The sequence below is a fragment of the Hyla sarda genome, chromosome 8 (assembly GCF_029499605.1).
Source record: "Hyla sarda isolate aHylSar1 chromosome 8, aHylSar1.hap1, whole genome shotgun sequence".
NCBI classification, from domain to species: domain Eukaryota; kingdom Metazoa; phylum Chordata; class Amphibia; order Anura; family Hylidae; genus Hyla; species Hyla sarda.
Genome location: NC_079196.1, coordinates 164409852 through 164429590, shown reverse-complemented (window position 1 = coordinate 164429590; position 19739 = coordinate 164409852). Strand labels below are relative to the sequence as shown.

Below are 19739 nucleotides of genomic sequence, written 5' to 3'. Positions count from 1 at the left end.
GTCACTCCTTCCCTTCTGTGCACTAGTGCACCCACAGAACACTTAACATCCACATATTAGGTATTTCCTTACTCGAGAGAAAGTTAAAAATTTTAGGGTGATTTCTCTTCTTTTACCCCATTTTGAATTATCTCCTTCACTTTGCTGCTATTCCTGTGAAACACCTTAAGGGTTAACAAACTTTCTGAATGTCATTTTGAATATCTTGAGGGTTCCAGTTTTATAATGGAGTCATTTATGGGGTATTTCTAAAATGAAGGCCCTTCAAATCCACTTCAAAACTGAACTGGTCCCTGAAAAATTCCGATTTTGAACATTTTGTGAAAAATTGGAAAATTGCTGCTGAACTTTGAAGCCCTCTGATGTCTTCTTGTGTTTGTATGACTGTCCTAACATAAGTAAAAAAAACGGGGAAAAAAACTCAAATCCATACGTATAACACTTTTGTTATTTTTTTTTTCTGAGTGTTCTTAGTGTACTAGAAGTTCCAGGGGGATATCTGTATCCTGCAGGGAGGGGGTTTAGTTACATAACATGTTGTCTACTGCACCTTGATCCTGAATAAAAAAGCCAGCACCTGATCTTCGACATGTGAGTGCCCCCGTGTTTTCTTTTCGTTTGTTGTATGGTTTAGTTACTTTGTTGCTTATCTGATCCATATAGTTACCTCGTCCCTTATCTGATCCATGTGGGGGCAGAGGTTGTCTCTTCTGATGGGAGTAGTGTCGCCAGCATGGGAAGTTTGGGAGTCTCAAAGGTGATAGAATCTCGAGTGGGTGGGATGTTTCTCTGGGTTTTGCCTGAGTTGATGGTCATGAGGTTTATACTTATACTTATTCTTTTTGTTCTAGGAATGCTGGGGGGAGGGTGTGGGTGGCGGATTCACATACATCACATGGTTTGGGGTCTTACTCCCCATTATGAGGATGGAACATTAAGGGGTTGCTGTCCCCTACTAAGCACAGCCTGTGTTACATCATCTTAAGAGACTGTCACCTGATGTAGCGTTGTTGCAGGAAATCCATTTAGAGGAGTTGGATTATGTGCGAATGAAGAAGTGGTGGGTGGGGAGGGTGGAGGGATCCCCAGCGGTAGATCATAAGGTGGGAGTGTTAGTTCTGTCCCACAAGTCAATTACTTGTGAAGTGCTATCGGTCAGTAGTGATGGGGAGGAGAGGTTATGTAGTGTCCATATCAAGACTGCCTCTGATTACCTTATTATCTTTAATGTATATGGTCCGAATGTGGCCGATGGGTCCTTTTTTGCTAGCTTTTCTCAAGTAGTCCAGTCTAGTCAGGGGAGTTATAGAGTGGCGACTTTAATGCAGTCATGCATACTGGGGAAGATTGACGGAGAAATCAAAGGAGCCCCTTTCCACCTAGACGGTGTGACCAACAATTGGCACAGTGGGCGATGCAGACTAGTTTGCTGGATGTATGGCGTGTGTTGCACCCGGAGGCGAGGGAGTTTAGTCATTATTCCCATGCACATGTCTCTTGGTCGAGGCTGGATCATAGCTTTATATCCTCTTTCCTGTTGCCCCGGGTGCAACATGTCAGTTTAGAGGACCTGGTTATTTCTGATCACTTTCCGCTCCTGCTTCATCTCTCAGATGTGGCGCCAAGGGGATCAGACTTTTTGTGGCGGTTTCCAATCGACCTGGTGTGCGATGAACAGTTTCAGGCGTTACTTAAAGGGTGGTAGATGGAATACGAACAAATGAATGGGGCACGTGCTAATGATCCACAACTGTATTGGTAGACAGTGAAGGCTGTGTTGAGGGGTCCGATTCTGGTTTATACTGCTTCTCTGAAACGGAAGATTGCTCAACAGATTATCTCTATAGGTCAAAAGCTACGTCAAGCCTATATGACTTTAGCGACCTCCCCTTCAATGGCCATGGAGATGGTTTGGTCTGTGGCCAGGGCGGATTACAAATCCTGGGTGGTGAGGTGGGATAACCTCGGTTGATTGCAGTTTCCACAATGGCAACAAGCGGGGTCGCTAATTGGCCCGTTTTGCTAAGGGTCTGTTACCTTTGACTCAAATCCCAGTATTGCGTGACCCCTTTGGGACTTTGCAGTGGAATCCTAAAGTGATCAATGACTTATTGAGGTCCTATTTTCAGACTCTTTACTCTGATATAGACCCTGGGGGCTCTTCAGCTAGTGACTGGATAGAGTCGGATAACCTTCCCTCTCTTACTGAGGAGGAGAGGGTGGCTTTAAATACACCTGTTAAGGTTGAGGAATTGGACAGGGCAATTAAGGGGTTATCGACTAGCAATGCACTGGGTCCAGATGGTTTATCATGGGGTGTTTTATAAGATTCTTAAGGGGAAGGTTTCCTCTGTGCTGTTGGGGCTTTTCAATTCCTACCTGCAGGGGAGCTCTATTCCCTCCTCTATGAATTCGGCCTACATAAAGGTGCTGCCAAAACCGGGGAAGGGCCACCTTACCCCTGATGGGTATCGTTCCATATTTTTTTGATTAATGTGGACCTCGAGCTGATCTCTAAAATTGTGTCGGACCGTTTGGCGGTCTTGCTCCCACGGCTTATCTCTCCCTTGCAGATGGGATTTGTGAAGGGTCGCTCTGTGGTGGCAAATCATAGGAAGATAGTCACGATGCTTGATGAGATCTCCCTGCGCCCTTCTTTGCACCCCTCTCCAGCCATCTTATCGGTCGATGCTGAAAAAGCTTTTGACAATGTGTGTTTAATCTGCTGGAGGATTTTGTAGGGGATCGAGTTATAGGGTTAATGTAGGAAAGAGTGTTCTAGTGGACCTTTCTCTGCATGCTGTGTTTGGGGGGGGGGGGGGGTTGATAGTGACTGATTTACCTCTGACCATCTCTCTAACTAGATCTTCTCTGAAATACTTAGGCGTCCTAGTGGGTAGATCCGCTGGTTCCTTGTACTTCCTTAATTTCCCCCCTTATTCAGAAGATTGTGGCTAAATTGAAAAGATGCAATGCTCTCCCGCTTCCTCTCTTTGCCCGGTGCCATCTCCTTAAAATGCTTAGCTTTTTTTAAACTGTTATATCCTCTCCAAACGATTCCTACCCTTCTAAAGAGGTGTGATTTAGCTCAGCTTACCACTCCGTTTACTAAGTTTATTTGGGCTAACAAGCGTCCTTGTATTGCGCTGCGTAAACGTAAGCTTCCTAGAGAGAAGAGGGGGCTCAATTTCCCTGATATCAAACACTATAATCTAGCTTGCCTTTATCGGCACTGCAATGATTGGGTCAGGGGTAGCGATACTTATTCTAATACATCTTTGGAGGCGGATTTGGTCTATCCTTGGTCCCTAACTGCTCTTCTCCATACCAAGTTTGGGGCTATTCCTGGTTCTCTCAGGGGATCCTGCATAGTCAGGGATACAGTGGCAGCGGGGAGGGCGACGATGCAATTATCTTTTTCAGTCACCAAACACATGCCTTTATGGACACTACCTGAATTCCCTTTAGGTAGGGAGAATAGTATGTACAGAGCATGGCGAATGGAGTGGATCTATTGGTTACAGCATCTTAATCTAATTGTTAATCTTCCCACACTTCTTTTGATGCCTTTATCTCATCTGAGTCGGCTTACCGTACCTTATCGGGTCTCTATAGACACTAGGGCTGGGCGGTATACCGGTTCATACCGAATACCAACATTTTTGGGCTGCACGATATTAATTTTTTCCCATACCGCGATACCGGTTGGGCCCCTCCCCCTCGGAAATGAATTATCAGCCCAGCGCTGCGCTGTCCCCACATCGGAGAACTAATCATATGTTACCAGCCAGTGCTGTTCTGACCCCCCCCAATTATGGATCAGCCCAGCGGGGTACTACTCACATATGTCAAGCACTGCCCTCCTCCTCTTTGTTGGGGGCCGCTGGGCGCTGGAACTCACTGTACGCCAGTGGTCTCCAACCTGCGGACCTCCAGATGTTGCAAAACTACAACTCCCAGCATGTCCGGACAACCAATGGCTGTCTGGGCATGCTGGGAGTTGTAGTTTTGCAACAGCTGGAGGTCCGCAGGTTTGAGACCACTGCTGTACGCTGTATCCCTATGCCCGGGGTGCTAAAGATTAAAAAAAAAAAAAAACTTTAACTTACCTACGTCGACCTTACGCTGGGGACGGGAACGTCGGACAGCCGTCAGCGATGTCCCGCCCCGGCCAGTGATTGGTTAAACGCACTCTCATGTAAGAAGGGGCGGGACATCACTCCGGCCGGTGATAGGCTGACGGCTGTCTGACGTTCCCGTCCCCAGCGTAAGGCCGACGTAGGTAAGTTAAAGTTTATTTTCTTTATCTTTTGCACCCCGGGCATAGAGATACAGCGTACAGCAGTGGTCTCCAACCTGCGGGCCTCCAGCTGTTGCAAAACTACAACTCCCAGCATGCCCGGACAGCCAACGGCTGTCTGGGCATGCTGGGAGTTGTCGTTTTGCAACAGCTAGAGGTCTGCAGATTGGAGACAACTGGTGTACAGTATAGAGTTCCATCGCCGGCGGCCCCCAGCAAAGAGGAGGAGGGCAGTGCTTGCGGGTGACATATGTGAGTAGTACCCTGCTGGGCTGATAATTAATTGGGGGGGAGCAGAACAGCTCTGGCGGGTAACATGATTTTGGGGAGGGGGTGAAAGAAACACCGTTATATTCCGTGGAACCGCCATAAGTTCCAAAAATACCGTGATACACATATTTGGTCATATCGCCCAGCTCTAATAGACACCTCAATAAACAGGGTGCAGGTGGTGTATCGTCATCCTTATTCGAATATTGGGAAGGCAAGTTGGGCATGGAGGATTTGACTGTGTCTATTCTGGAGGGGTGGGCTAAAGTATGTAAGGCGGTGTGTAGTGAATTATGGCGTGAGACTCAATTTAAGATTCTACATCATGCTACATATGGCTTCACCCTCATACGACTGACCATCCGGATCGCATTGAGGATTGCCCGAATTGCGTTGCTCACAGAACAGACTTGCTCCATGGGTTGGTTACCTGCCCACTATCGGAGCGATTTTGGTCTGAACTCTTAACTCTCTTGGATATGAAGCTACATGTCCATATCTACATGATAATCTTACATATAGCTCCTGACGACTCTGCTGTGACGTTGTTGATACATATGAGAGTATTAATAGCTAAACAGTACTTGCTGGCACATTGGCTACAACCCTCCATGCCCACGAAACAAGTTATGTTACAAGTTAAACGGTATCTATGAGGAGATATTGAAGATAATGGGACCGTTTAATGAGTCTACTTGGTATCTCACTAGGGTACTGGTTACTCACTTGGTAGATTGCAGATATCGTAGTTTATTGTACCATGGATTGGGGAGGGGGGGTTGTTGGGGTATTCTTGTTCTTCTTAATTTTTCATTTTCTTTGCCATACGAGGACCTGGAGCCGATGGCCGGAGTGTCCTTTTATTGTAGTTTTATGTTGATTCTGTACTCATATGTCTGTAGGCCAGGGGATTGTCCTGGACTGCATGTTTTCTATATAAAATTAAAAATCTAATGAAAAGTAGTTTAAAAAAAAATAAATGAAAGTGCGAAATAGAAAAGTTCCAGTGTTCCTATTGGGGTAAAATTGAGAGAAGTAGAATAGGCTCACGGGCAGAACTGACATTTTTTTTAATAGAACTGAACATTCTCCTATTACTGTTTTGGATAAGTAATACTGTAAAGTAGACAAGATGGTATAACAGATGGGTGATGTGCTTTTTCTGCAGTATTTATGCTTCTTTGTTGCATATATTTTATTCAGGACATTTCATTCCTCACTGTTTTTACTGTATTTTGCTCCGGTTGTGTCTAGTATGAAATGCCTACAGCTTACATATGAATTTAAATATTCAATGAATACTAAATTGTCCTTTTTTTATACAGGTGGCCAAGTGAAGGTAAAGGAACTAGACTGGCTTAAGAATCAGTTGTGTACAGGTAATGTATTCTCTATTACAATATATTTAGCTAAAAACTAATTCTTATTGTAATTTTGTTGGTACAGAAACTGCTGTATATGGTTAAAAAATAAATAAGAAAAGAACTATGACCTGTTACTCCTGGATTCTCTTCGATTTCTGACCGTGCTGCTTGGAGAGAATACAGTAGACTCAAAGTGCACCATATTTATGCACCTCTGCTCAAGACCCACCCAGCCCCTGCACATCCCCCCGCCCCCCCTTAACAATAATGGATGAAAGTTGTATAAACAACAGTAAAAAGTATGGGGGGGGAGAGTGAGAGTATGTTTTTTTTTTTTACTATAAATATAAACCGTTACGGACGTTTACTGCAGAACTATGCTTGCATACTTATGTAATCTAGACTGCCCAGAACCGGGCATATTTCACATGGAATGTAACAGCAGAAATAATTGTTGAAAAACAAAGTCTGTCACGTATGGGCAGGGAAGAGTGAAGCCCTAACTCACCCACAGCCACTGTCCCTACCTATTGCCGGTTGGATCCTAAGTGACAGATCGACAACCACGATGACAAACCCGGGGCAGCGTTGTCAAAATAATAAAATACAAAAACAGTAGGAGTTGGAAAACAGCTGGAGGCACACAAACTAACAGAGATACACTAAGACACACACACGTGGAAATCAATGTCAGTCTAGCCGAGGACAGGAACGCAGAGCAAGAGAAGAGTCAAGGGAAAAGCCAAAGATCAATAAACAAGTCAGCTAAGGTGTAACCTTTTACAGACAATAAACTGATCACTTAACTTAAATAGGAAGGTGATCAGGGATATACCTTCCTGATAGGTAGCAGAGCTTAGAACCACACCCAGATGACACAGGTTAGCTCCAAAGCAGCTCCAGCCCAACTAGAGTCATTTAACTCTTCGTGTTCGGTCAGAGCCAGACCTTTCTGTGGAGAAATCACGAAATCCCATTGAAATAAATGGAAGGTTGCTGCAAGCAGAATAATCATTGTGTTTGTTTTTGTTTGTGACTCTAAAATGTAAAGGGGTACTCCTGTGGAAAACTTTTTTTTTTATTTTTATTTTTTTAATCAACTGGTGCCAGAAAGTTAAACCGATTTGTAAATTACTTCTATTAAAAAATCTTAAGCCTTCTAGTGCTTATTAGCTGCTGAATACTACAGCAGAAATTATTTTCTTTTGGAACACAGAGCTCTCTGCTGGAATCAAGACCACCGTGCTCTCTGCTGACATATCTGTCCATTTTAGGAACTGTCCAGAGCAGCATATGTTTTCTATGTGAATTTTCTCCTACTCTGGATATAAAATGCTCTGCGGACGCACAACAAGGCTCAGGAGTGAGAGCACGCTAAGTACATTTGAGGCCTAAATTGGTGATTTGCACAGGGGTGGCTGATTTTACAGTGGTTCTGACATAAACGCAAAAAAATAAGTACCCACATGTGACCCCATTTTGGAAACTACAACCCTCACGGAATGTAACAAGGGGTATAGTGAGCCTTAACACCCCACAGGTGTTTGAAGAATTTTCATTAATTCCTTAAGGACCCAGCCAATTTTCAGTGTAGGACCTGGCCTTTTTTTTGCACATCTGACCACTGTCACTTTAAGCATTAATAACTCTGGGATGCTTTTACCTTTCATTCTGATTCCGAGATTGTTTTTTCGTGACATATTCTCCTTTATATTAGTGGTAAAATTCTGTTGATACTTGCATAATTTCTTAGTGAAAAATTCCAAAATTTGATTAAAAAAAAATTGAAAATTTAGCATTTTTAACTTTGAAGCTCTCTGCTTATAAGGAAAATGGATATTCCAATTAAATTATATATTGATTCACATATAAAATATGTCTGCTTTATATTTGCATCATAAAGTTGCCATGTTTTTACTTTTGGAAGACATCAGAGGGCATCAAAGTATAGCAGCAATTTTTCAATTTTTCACCAAATTTTCAAAATCTAAAATTTTCAGAGACCAGTTCAGTTTTGAAGTGGATTTTAGGGGCCTTCTCATTAGAAATACCCCATATATGACCCCATTATAAAAACTACACCCCTCAAAGTATTCAACATGACATTCAAGAGGTTTGTTAACCCTTTAGGTTTTTCACAAGAATAGCAGCAAATTGAAGGAGAAAATTCTAAATCTTTATTTTTTTACACTGGCATGTTCTTGTAGACCCAGTTTTAGAATTTTTGCAAGGGGTAATAGGAGAAAAAGCCCCCCAAAATTTGTAACCCAATTTCTCTCGAGTAAGGAAATACCTCATATGAGTATGTCAAGTGTTCGGCGGGCGCAGTAGAGGGCTCAGAAGGGAAGGAGCGACAATGGAATTTTGGAGAGTGAATTTTGCTGAAATGGTTTTTGGGGGGCATGTCGCATTTAGGAAGCCCCTATGGTGCCAGCAGCAGAAAACCCCCCACATGGCATACCATTTTGGAAACTACACCCCTCAAGGCACGTAACAAGGGGTACAGTGAGCCTTAACACCCCCCAGGTGTTTGACAACTTTTTGTTAAAGTCGTATGTGTAAATGAAAAAAAAAAATTTCACTGGAAGTAAGGAAGTACCCCATTTTAGGATGTAAAATGCTCTGCGGGTGAACTACAATGCTCAGAAGAGAAGGAGTCACATTTGGCTTTTGGAATGCAGATTTTGCTGAAATGGTTTTTGGTGGGCATGTCGCATTTAGGAAGCCCCTATGGTGCCAGCACAGCAAAAATAAAACCACATGGCATACTATTTTGGAAACTACACCCCTCAAGGAACGTAACAAGGGGTATAGTGACCCTTAACACCTCACAGGTGTTTCACGACTTTTTGTGAAAGTTGGATGTGTAATTGTAAAAAAAAAAAAAAAAAAATCACTAAAATGCTGGTTTCCCCCCAAATTTTACAGTTTTACTTGGGGTAATAGGAGAAAATGACCCCCAAAATTTGTGACCCCATTTCATGGAAATACCCCATGTGTGGACGTCAAGTGCTCTGCTGGCGAACTACAATGCCCAGAAGAGAAGGAGCGCCATTGAGCTTTTAAAGAGTGAATTTGTTTGGAATGGGAGTCAGGGGCCATGTGCGTTTACAAAGCCCCCCGTGGTGCCAGAACAGTGGACTCCCCCACATGTGACCCCATTTTGGAAACTACACCCCTCAATTAATTTAATAAGGGGTGCAGTGAGTATTTAAACCCCACTGGCGTTTGACAGATCTTTGGAACAGTGGGCTGTGCAAATGAAAAATGCGGCAGCCATGTATGAAGGCCAGGTACATAGTTAGCCTGGTATGTAGATAAGTAGTTAGGCATTCAGGTATAAAGTTAGGTAGCCCCCCCAATAGATATAGGCAGTTACCCCCCATTCCCCATAGGTGTAGGCAGAGTTACCCCCCCCCCTCTTCCCCATGGGTATAAACAGTTACCCCCCTTTCCCTATAGGTAAAGGCAGTTATCCCTCCCCCTTTCTCTATAGGCAGTTACCCCCCCCCCCCTTTCCCTATAGGCAGTTACCCCCCTTTCCCTATCCCCAGAGGTATGGGCAGTTACCCCCCCCCCCCTGCCTCATAGGTATAGGCAGAGTTGCCCACCCCCCTTTCCCTATAGGTACAGGCAGAGTCACCCCCTTCCCCATAGGTATAGGCAGTTATCCCCCCTCTCTTCCCCATAGGTATAGGCAGTTATCCCCCTCTCTTGCCCATAGGTATAGGTAGAGATAACCCCCCTTCCCCATAGGTATAGGCAGAGTTACCCCCCTTTCCCTAAAGGTATAGGCAGTCACCTCCCCTCTCTTCCCCATAGATATAGGCAGTTACCCCTCCCTCTCTTCCCCATAGGTATAGGCAGTTATCCCCTCCCTCTCTTCCCCATAGGTATAGGCATAGTTACCCCCCCTTTCCCCATAGGTATAGGCAGAGTTACCCCCCCCTTCCCCATAGGTATAGGCAGTTACCCCCCCCTCTCTCTTCCCCATAGGTATAGGCATAGTTAAAAAAAAAATCTCACCTAAGGTCCCACGCAGCAATCTCCTCAGCAGCAGAGCCCGCGTCTTCTCCCCTCCACAGTACAGGCGCCGGATGAGTGACGTCATTGACGTCATCGGCGCCTGTACTGCGTGCTGCGTAGAGGCAGAGGTCACGTCCCCTCTGTGTAAACTGCAGATGCGGCTCATACAGAGGGGACACCTTCTCCTGTATGTGCGTGTATCGCGCATACAGGAGAAGGCAGCGATGTCTGCTGGGGATCATTCCCGGATCCTTAGTATCGGTGGCGGGCCCTTAACCCGGCTGGCCAGGGTCGGTCACGGAGCCCGGGCCTCCCTGGGCACTGGGCCCCGTACGGGGGATACTGCCTGTACCCCCCTGATGGCGGCCCTGGTTATTAGAGATGTCCCAATACAATTTTCTAAGACCGAGTACAAGTAAAGATACTTTTTTTTTTTTTTACGTACTTGCCGATACCAATTACCGATACTATTACCGATAGTTTTCTTTTTTATGGGAAAAAGAGGGTGCTTTCAGGATGTTTTTATTATGGTGGACCTTCTCTGGATAGGGCTGATAGAAGGTCCCAGTGACCCTTCCAGGGGTCTCTGTAACTGTGGCCCGGGGCCTTTTCTCTACCTTCCCCAGGTAAAGTGGCTTGGAAGGGGTAGGATTGATTGAAAGCATGCTGTACCCCAAGGTCGCCACCGGACAGCACCAGCACTCAGAATAGACCCACTTCCAGAGAGGGGGACTAGGAAGCCCCCAGTGCCCGGGCCAGAGTGCACCCTTCCTTGGTACACTTGTCTAGGAGGTCCCACTTGAGACCCCCAGAGGGACTTGTAAAAATCCCAGAGGCCTGGTTCTCTGCAGGGGACAAGGCAGCCCATGTACCCAGACCAGAGTGCACCTTACCGGGGCAGGCCTGTGCAGAAGGTCCCTGGTGAGACCTCCAGAGGGACTTGTAAAAATCCAGGAGGCCTGGTTCTCTGCTGGGGGACCAGGCAGCCCAAGTAACCAGGTCTGGGTCCACCTTTCCTGGGCACACTTGTGTGGAAGAGGTAGGTAAGATGGAAGGCATGCAGTACCCCAAAGTCACCACACTTCGAATGGTCCCACTTCCAGAGAGGGGGAACTATGCAGCCCCAGTGCCCGGGCCTCCCTTCTTGGGTACACTTGTCTGGGAGGTCCCCGGTGAGACCCCCAGAGGGACATGTAAAAATACCAGAGGCCTAGTTCTCTGCAGGGGGACAAGGTGGCCAATGTTTCCGAGCCAGAGTGAACCTTTCCTGAGTAGGTCTGTGTGCAAGAGGTAGAGTAGATGGAGAGCATGCAGTACCCCAAATTCACCACCAGGTGGCACCAGCGCTCTGATCCCACTTCTAGAGAGGGGATTTGGCAGCCAGTGCCCCGGCCAGAATGCTCCTTTTCCAGCTAGGCCTGTGCGGAAGGTCCCAGGTGTGACCTCCAGAGGGACTGATTCTGAGAAATCCCAGAGGCCTGATTCTCTGCAGGGGGACAAGGCGGCCCCAGTGCCCATGCTGTTCCCCAGTCGCCGTTGCCCTTGGGTATATGCAGCCGGGAACCCTTGCAGGGGAGGCAGGATTAGGGAAGGAGGACAGGGCCTACCGCTCTTGGTGCAGATGTCAAATGTGAGCCCAGACCACATCACACTGCCATCACGAGAGGGCCCACACCCTCCCATTCCATCGCAGGCAGGAAGGAAAGGGAGCACAAGGGGTCCCCGACGATGACGGTGACCCACCCGACCCATCGGAACCAGAAGTCTAATACGCTCACGAGTCTTGACGCGAAACCCTGTGGTGCAATGAAGGTGTGATCCCTTTTCCACCATCCAGACGGCAGGCGCACCACTGGCCCATCTCGCTCGCACCGTCAGGGAGGTAGAGCATGCACCACGCGATAGGACCCGAAAGATGGGGAACTATTCCGGGGCGATGACAGAGGAAACTCTGGTGGAGGTCCGCAGTGGTCCTGACGTGCAAAGTGGTCAACCCACACGAATGGCTTAGCGGGGGGTTATGCAGAGGCAGCATAGTCGGCCCACCATGAGTCAGATGTTGTCGCTCAACCAGTAAGCATATTCTCAAGCGCCATGTGTAAACTAGATGAACTTTGACCTTTGTGGAAGCAGCACGTGTAAGCTAGATAACTTTGACCTTTGTGGAAGCAGTTTATTTCGTTAAAACTAGTTTCCTTTACTTTAAACCAGTTTTAACTGACATGGGTTTTTTCTGAAATGTGATATATACACATTAACCCGATAACGACCATGGATGTCTATACTCGTCCAATGGCCGTTAATGGGGTATGATGCGGGCTCCTGACTCAAGCCCGCGTCATACCGGCCAGCCCCCAGCTGATTCCTGTAGCTGGAGGTGGGCGTTAATAGCCGACATGCTGCGATCACCGCGGCCGTCTATTAACCCTTTAGATCGCCGCTGTCAAAGCTGGCAGCGGCGTCTAAAGGTGCCTGTATCCATTACCTGGTGGTCCAGTGGGGTGGATCCACTGCTGAGGTAGCCTGAGGGCTTACCTCTCCTGCTGTGCCGGCTCCGGTGCTCAGAATGATGAAGCCTGTGCGCAGAGCACACCGATCAATGGGATTGTATGTAATCCCATTGATATGTATGAGGAATCAACTGATTCCTCCTAAAAGTTCTCTAAAGGGACTAAAAGTGTAAAAAAATAAATAAATAAATAAAGTTTAAAAAAAAGTTTAAAAACACACACATCAACCCCTTCCTTATTAAAAGTTTAAATCACCCCCCTTTTCCCAAATTCCATCTAAAAAATATATAACCATAATAAAAATAAACATATATGGTATCACCGCGTGCGTAAATGTCCGAACTATAAAAATATATTGTAAATTTATGTCCGAACTATAAAAATATATTGTAAATTAAACCACATGGTTAATGGCGTACGCACAAAAAAATGACAATTCCAAAATAGGGTATTTTTGGTCACTTTTCATACCATGAATAAAGTGATCAAAAAGTCTGATCAAAACAAAAATGAAACCGCTTAAAACTTCAGATCATGGCGCAAAAAATTAGCTCTCATATTGCCCCGTATATGGAAAAATAAAAAAGTTATAGGTGTCAGAAGAGGACAATTTTAAATGTATTAATTTTCGTGCATGTAGTTATGATTTTTTCCAAAAGTACGACAAAATCAAACCTATATAAGTAGGGTGAATTCGGGTAGAAAAACAGACATGGTGCACATCTACAATCTTGCATAGTGATCTGATTGCTTCTCAGCATAATATCAAAAACTAACAGGTTGTTAGTATACATTTTTGATCAAAAAGTACAAGCCCACTCGCCACGTCAAGGCCACCTATTTAGAGTGGGTCCCTAACGTCCCTAGCATAAAATGGCACAGCACCGGGCAACTACCTCCACCGCCTCGACACCAGTGCCCACGGGGGGGGGGCAATGACTCAATGGCAGAGCGGCCCCAATGCCACTCAAACCAGTCTATGGGCCGCACCTCCCCGCAAACACGGCGCCACGGCAGCAACGGACGCCGCACAGCACCACACCAGTGTGAACAAGGTGTAATAGCTTACTTACCATGCTCTCCCAATCAGACTGGGAGGCTGCTAGGAAAGAAATGGCCCATGTGTAGCTAACTACTACTTATATAGGGTTGGGCTGAGTCTGGCACCGTGTCTGCGGGGGGGGGGGGCGGCCCATAGACTGGTTTGAGTGGCATTGGGGCCGCTCTGCCAGTGGTTCGTTCCCCCCTGTGGGAACTGGTGTCGCGGCGGTGGTGGTCGCCGCCCGGTGCTGCGCCATTTTATGCTAGGGACGTTAGGGACCCACTCTAAATAGGTGGCCTTGACGTGGCGAGTGGGCTTGTACTGTTTGATCAAAAATGTATACTAACAACCTGTTAGTTTTTGATATTATGCTGAGAAGCAATCAGATCATTATACAAGATTGTAGATGTGCACCATGTCTGTTTTCTACACAAATTCTCACTATATAAGTAGGGTATCCTTTTAATCGTATGGACCTACAGAATAAAGATAAAGTGTCCTTTTTACCAAAAAATGTACGGCGTAGAAATGTAAGCCCCTAAAATTTACAAAATGGTATTTTTTCTTCAATTTTGTCTCACAATGATTTTATTTTCCTTTTCGCCGTAGATTTTTGGGTAAAATGACTAATGTCATTACAAAGTAGAATTGGTGGCACTAAAAAATAAGCCCTCATATGGATTTTTAGGAGCAAAATTCAAAGGGTTATGATTTTTAAAAAGTAAGGTGGAAAAAACGAAAGTGCAAAAACAGAAAAATGCTTGGTCCTTAAGGGTAAGTTAATGAGCAATCTAAAGTAGCCTTTTAAAAATGGCAAATTAGGCTATAAACTGCTTCTATTAGCTAAATCTTTCCAAATTTAATCAGAAAGATATAGCTGCAAGTAGCAATACAGGTGGACAAGCTGCAGAGCTGGGGTATAGCACACGATTGCCCACCCCCTATGGTGGAGAAGGTGATCATGATCATGTGTGCTTATTTTCATGTTTATCTGACCAGTATTTTGAGAGAAAACTATATATGCAGAAAATAGCGCAATCCAATATGTCTGCCAGAACATGTGATCAATTCTGATACAGTAAGTGATCACTAACATGTATGCTAATTTTCACGCTGTTCCGACCAGAATTATCAGAGAAAACCAGTATGGCTGCGAAATGAGGTGATCAATCGATCTCGTAAAACCATGTCTGAGCCAGTATCTCACTATAGACCTTTACAACTGCAACTGATTTTATGAATATTAAAAACCTATGAAATAAAAAATAGCCGTGACATTTGCAAATTATCCAGGTTTATACATACATCATACAGGAGGTAGGCCTAAACATGTGTGCCATATTGTTAATTATTCTAACAAATGGTTCAAAAGAAGATGTTTGAAAAATATTCTGCAATTCAATATGGCGGACACACCATGTGATTAATAGACTAGTAATAAACATACATAAGTCTACAGTCTAACCATAAACAAACAATATTTTATACATCTGCAGCTTTAGCAGTTGCAGAGAAGCAGATGTTTGAATTTTGAACAACAATATGCCATAAAACAAAGATGGCTGCCTGGTCATGTGACCTAAAACCTCTATTTAGAAAAAGATTAAAGGGGTTATCCAGAAAAAAAACTTTTTTTATATATATCAACTGGCTCCAGAAAGTTAAACAGATTTGTAAATTACTTCTATTAAGAAATCTTAATCCTTTCGGTACTTATGAGCTTCTGAAGTTTAGGTTGTTCTTTTCTGTCTAAGTGCTCTCTGATGACACGTGTCTTGGGAAATGCCCAGTTTAGAAGAGGTTTGCTATGGGAATTTGCTTCTAAACTGGGCGGTTCCCGAGACACGTGTCATCAGAGATTACTTAGACAGAAAAGAACAACCTAAACTTCAGAAGCTCATAAGTACTGAAAGGATTAAGATTTTTTAATGGAAGTAATTTACAAATCTGTTTAACTTTCTGGAGCCAGTTGATATATATATAAAAAAAGTTTTTTCCTGGAATACCCCTTTAAGCACGTAATAGCACTCTACCTTTGAGCCAAGTTTCATAAGTCTTTGGTCAGCAGTGTGCATATTACAGATATTTAAGTACAGGGGCTTATTGGCTTGCAGTGATTGGCAGCAGTGGCCATAGTGATAATGCAAATTATTCAGCTTTAACCCCTTTCATTTTTTCCTCATCACCTTCTAAAAATCATAACCCTTTCAATTTTGCACATAAAATTCCATATTATGGCTTATTTTTTGCACCACCAATTCTACTTTGCAGTGACATTAGTCATTTTACCAAAAAAATCCGTGGCGAAATGGAAAAAAAAATCATTCTGCGACAAAACTGAAGAAAAAATTTCATTTTGTAAATTTTGGTGGCTTCCGTTTCTACGCAGTACATTTTTCGGTAAAAATGACACCTTATCATACGGTTATCATATGGTTAAAATGATACCCTACTTATATAGGTTTGATTTTGTCGTACTTCTGAAAAAAATCATAACTACATGCAGGAAAATGTATACGTTTAAAATAGTAATTTTCTAACCCCTATAACTTTTTTACTTTTCTGCGTACGGGACTGTATGAGGGCTAATTTTTTGTGCCGTGATCTGAAGTTTTAAGCGGTACCATTTTTGCATTGATTGGACTTTTTGATCGCTTTTTATAAATTTTTTTTATTATATAAAAAGTGACCAAAAATACGCTATGTTGGACTTTGGAATTTTTTTGCGCGTACGTCATTGACCGTGAGGTTTAATTAACAATATATTTTTATAGTTCGGACATTTACGCTCTCGGCGATACCACATATATTTATTTTTATTTACACAGTTGTTTTTTTAATGGGAAAAGGGGGGTGAAAAGGGGGGTGAAGGGGTTAAATGACATTTGTGTCTGCCAATTTGTGAATGATTCTAACAAACGGTTTCCGAAAGGAAGGTGTTTGTAGACTGTTGCGCAATCCAATATGGCGGCTAAACCATGTGAACAATTGACTTGTAATGAACAAATAATAATCTTGGTCATGCTGTTACCACATTCAACAATTTATTTATCTATATCTCTAGTGGTAGATATATCAATATTTTGCAAAAACATGGCAAAAAGGAATGAATAATTAGTAAACATTGCCTATAAAAGATGAAATAAATCTAATTATATAAAAGGGGAATTGTGTGCTAAAGAAAATATGTAACACCTGTGAAAAGGTAGCAAAGAATTAAAGTAAGGACGGTGTATATTAATATATAATACATGTAGAGATAAAATGTAAGGTGAATCTCACTGTAAATAAGTGTAGTGAAATGTGAAGATTTTAAATGGACAATTTGTGAAGGTTACATCTTTAGAAAAGCAAATACTTTTGTCAGACTAAAGAAAAGACCTCGGAGGGAAGAATTATTAGAAAAACAAAGACTCTTCAGTTGGTAGAAAATGTATTATCACTGTATTAGTCGTAGTCTGACTATAGGGTCACTTAGGTTCAATCTACAATTTCACGTGTCAGTCTTTTAATGGCCAAAAACATGTGGAAATAATTATTTTATTATATGTTAAGAACTTAAAGATTTTTCTCTGTTATTTTTTATTTATGTTCATGTTTGTTTTTTCAGATATGGTATGTTTAGGTAATTATAGGATGATGATCATAATAAAAATATTTTCTATCTGTACTTTAACCTGTTGGGGACCAAGAGTGTACCTGCCCTTGCGTCCCGGTAGTTAAAGGAAATCTGTCACCAGTGTCACCTGCACTAACCTGTCGGTACCGACAGATAGTGCAGGTGACACTGATGACAACGGTACTCACCTTGTCCCGTTCCGTGGCGGGGATCTCGGGTAATCTTGTCCATTAGCTCCAGCTCTGGGCATCTGGCTTGGGGCACAGGCGGAGTTAGTGTTCTCTAGCAGCGGGACCCAGCAGGGAGCAGCAGCAGTGACGTCACTAAGCTCTGTCTGTGCCCCAAGCTGGGCTGGAGCTGAAGCTTAACTAAGAAGATTACCGTAGATCCCCGCCACGGAACGGGACAGGGTAAGTACCGTTGTCATTAGTGTCACCTGTACTATCTGTTGGTACCAACAGGTTAGTGCAGGTGACACTGGTGACAGATTTCCTTTAAGGACCAAGGGCTCACCTGTATGCCCTAGGTATTTCTAAACACTGCTGCTTGCCGGGCAGTGATTGGAACAGGATGACTGCTGATATATATCAGCAGGCATCCCATGCCGGTGTCAATTCTGATTGGCAAATCACAGCATTTCCGGGCCACTCATGACGCGGTGACCCGGGTAATAAGGGTGATTGGTGCTGTCCGAGACTACATCATTTACCCTGAAGGATAGGAGTGGAGTGGCAGGGGTGCCACCCCACTTCTATCCCTGCGATTGGTCGGGACAATTACTAGCGGAAGCGGCGATCGGCACGTGTCCGGCAGCGGCAATCGGCACGATCGGGTGGGTCACAGTTTGGAGATCACTATACAGTGATTTCCAAACTGGGGCCCTCCATATTTTGAAAAACTACAAATACCAGCATGTCCAGACAGCAGTTTGCTGTTTGGGCATGCTGGGATTTACAGTTTTGCAAGATCTGGAGAACCACAGTTTGAAGATCACTGTGCAGTGGTCTCTAAACTGTGGCCCTCTAAATCTTGCATAACTGTGAATGCACGACAGCCAAAGGGTATGCTGGGAGTTGTAGTTGTGTGCCTCCTGCTGTGGCACACCTACAACTCAGAGCATTCCCTTCTGCTGTCAGTGCATGCTGGGAGTTGTAGTTTTGCAACAGCTGGAGGCACACTGGTTGAGAAACACCCAGTTAGGGTCTATTACCATGCTTGCATCCAAGTCCACCCCTATGCAAATCCCTAATTTAGTCCTCAGATGCACATGGCGCTCTCTCACTTTGGAGCCCTTTCGTATTTCAAGGCAACAGATTAGGGCCACATATAGGGTATTTCCGTACTTGGGAGAAATTTCCTTACAAATTTTGGGGTGCTTTTCTCCTTTTATCCCTTATGAAAAGGTAAATGTGAGGGCTACACCAGCATGTTAGTGTAAAAAAAAAAAAAAAAAATTATGTTGCCCCATACTTTTCATTTTCACAACAGCTAAAAAGAACCCCAAAATTTTTAACGCAATTTTTCCCAGGTATGGAAATACCCCATATGTGGATGCAAAGCGATCTGCAGGCGCAATACATGGCTCGGGAGTGAGAGCGCACCATGTACATTTGAGGCTTAAATTAGTGATTGGAATGTAATTGCATTACAGAGTTTCTGACATAAGCACACAAAAAAAAAACACCAACATGTGACCCCATTTTAGAACCAACACCCCGCAAGGAATGTAACAAGGGGATGCAGTTAGCATTTACATCCCACTGGCAGATTTGTCGAACAGAAGGCTGTACATATGAAAAATAACATTTTTAATTTTCTCGACCACTGTTCCAAAAATCTTTTATACACCTGTGGGGTGTAAATGCACACTGCAACCCCTATTACATTATTTGAGGGGTGTAGTTTCCAAAATTGGGTCACATGTGGGTGTTTAATTTTTTGCATTTATATTAGAAATGCTGCAACTATCAGCCACCCCTGTGCAAATCACCAATTTAGGCCTCAAATATACACAGTGTTGTTGTGCCCCGCAGAGCATTTTACGCCCACATATGGCGTATTTCCATACTCAGGAGAAATTGTGTAACAAATTTTGGGGGGTATTTTTCTCCTTTTACGGAAACACCAGCATGTTAGTGTATAAAACTTTGTATACAAACAGGCTGGTGTAGCCCCCCAACTTTTCTTTTTCATAAGGGGTAAAAGGAGCAAAAGCCCCCAAAATTTGTGACACAATTTCTCCCAAGTACGGATATATCCGATATGTGGACCCAAAACGTTCTGCTGGCGCATAACATGGCTCAGGAGTGAGAGAGCATCATGTACATTTGAGGTGTAAATTGGTGATTTGCACAGGGATGGCTAATAGTTGAAGTGGTTTCGACATAAACGCAAAAAAAAATCTGACTCACATGTGACCCCATTTTGGAAACTACACCAGTCAAGAAAAGTAATAAGGGGTTCAGCACGCATTTACACCCCACAGGAGTCTGACAGATTTTTAGAATAGTGATCCGTGAAAATGAAAAATTTAATTTTTCATTTGCACAGCCCAATGTTCCAAAAAACTATCAAAGCGCCAGTGGGGTGTAAATGCTCACTGCACCCC

At 43.9% G+C, this 19739-nt stretch overlaps 1 protein-coding gene across 4 annotated transcripts in view; it reads left to right on the top strand.

The window, feature by feature from the left end:
• Nucleotides 1-19739, top strand: part of METTL22 (methyltransferase 22, Kin17 lysine) — a 211522-nt gene that overhangs the window by 132740 nt on the left and 59043 nt on the right. For all 4 annotated transcript variants that reach the window (XM_056534642.1, XM_056534643.1, XM_056534641.1 and 1 more), the window contains exon 7: nt 5896-5949. In XM_056534642.1, coding sequence (XP_056390617.1) covers nt 5896-5949 — 54 coding nt within the window. The remainder of the gene's footprint in view (nt 1-5895; nt 5950-19739) is intronic.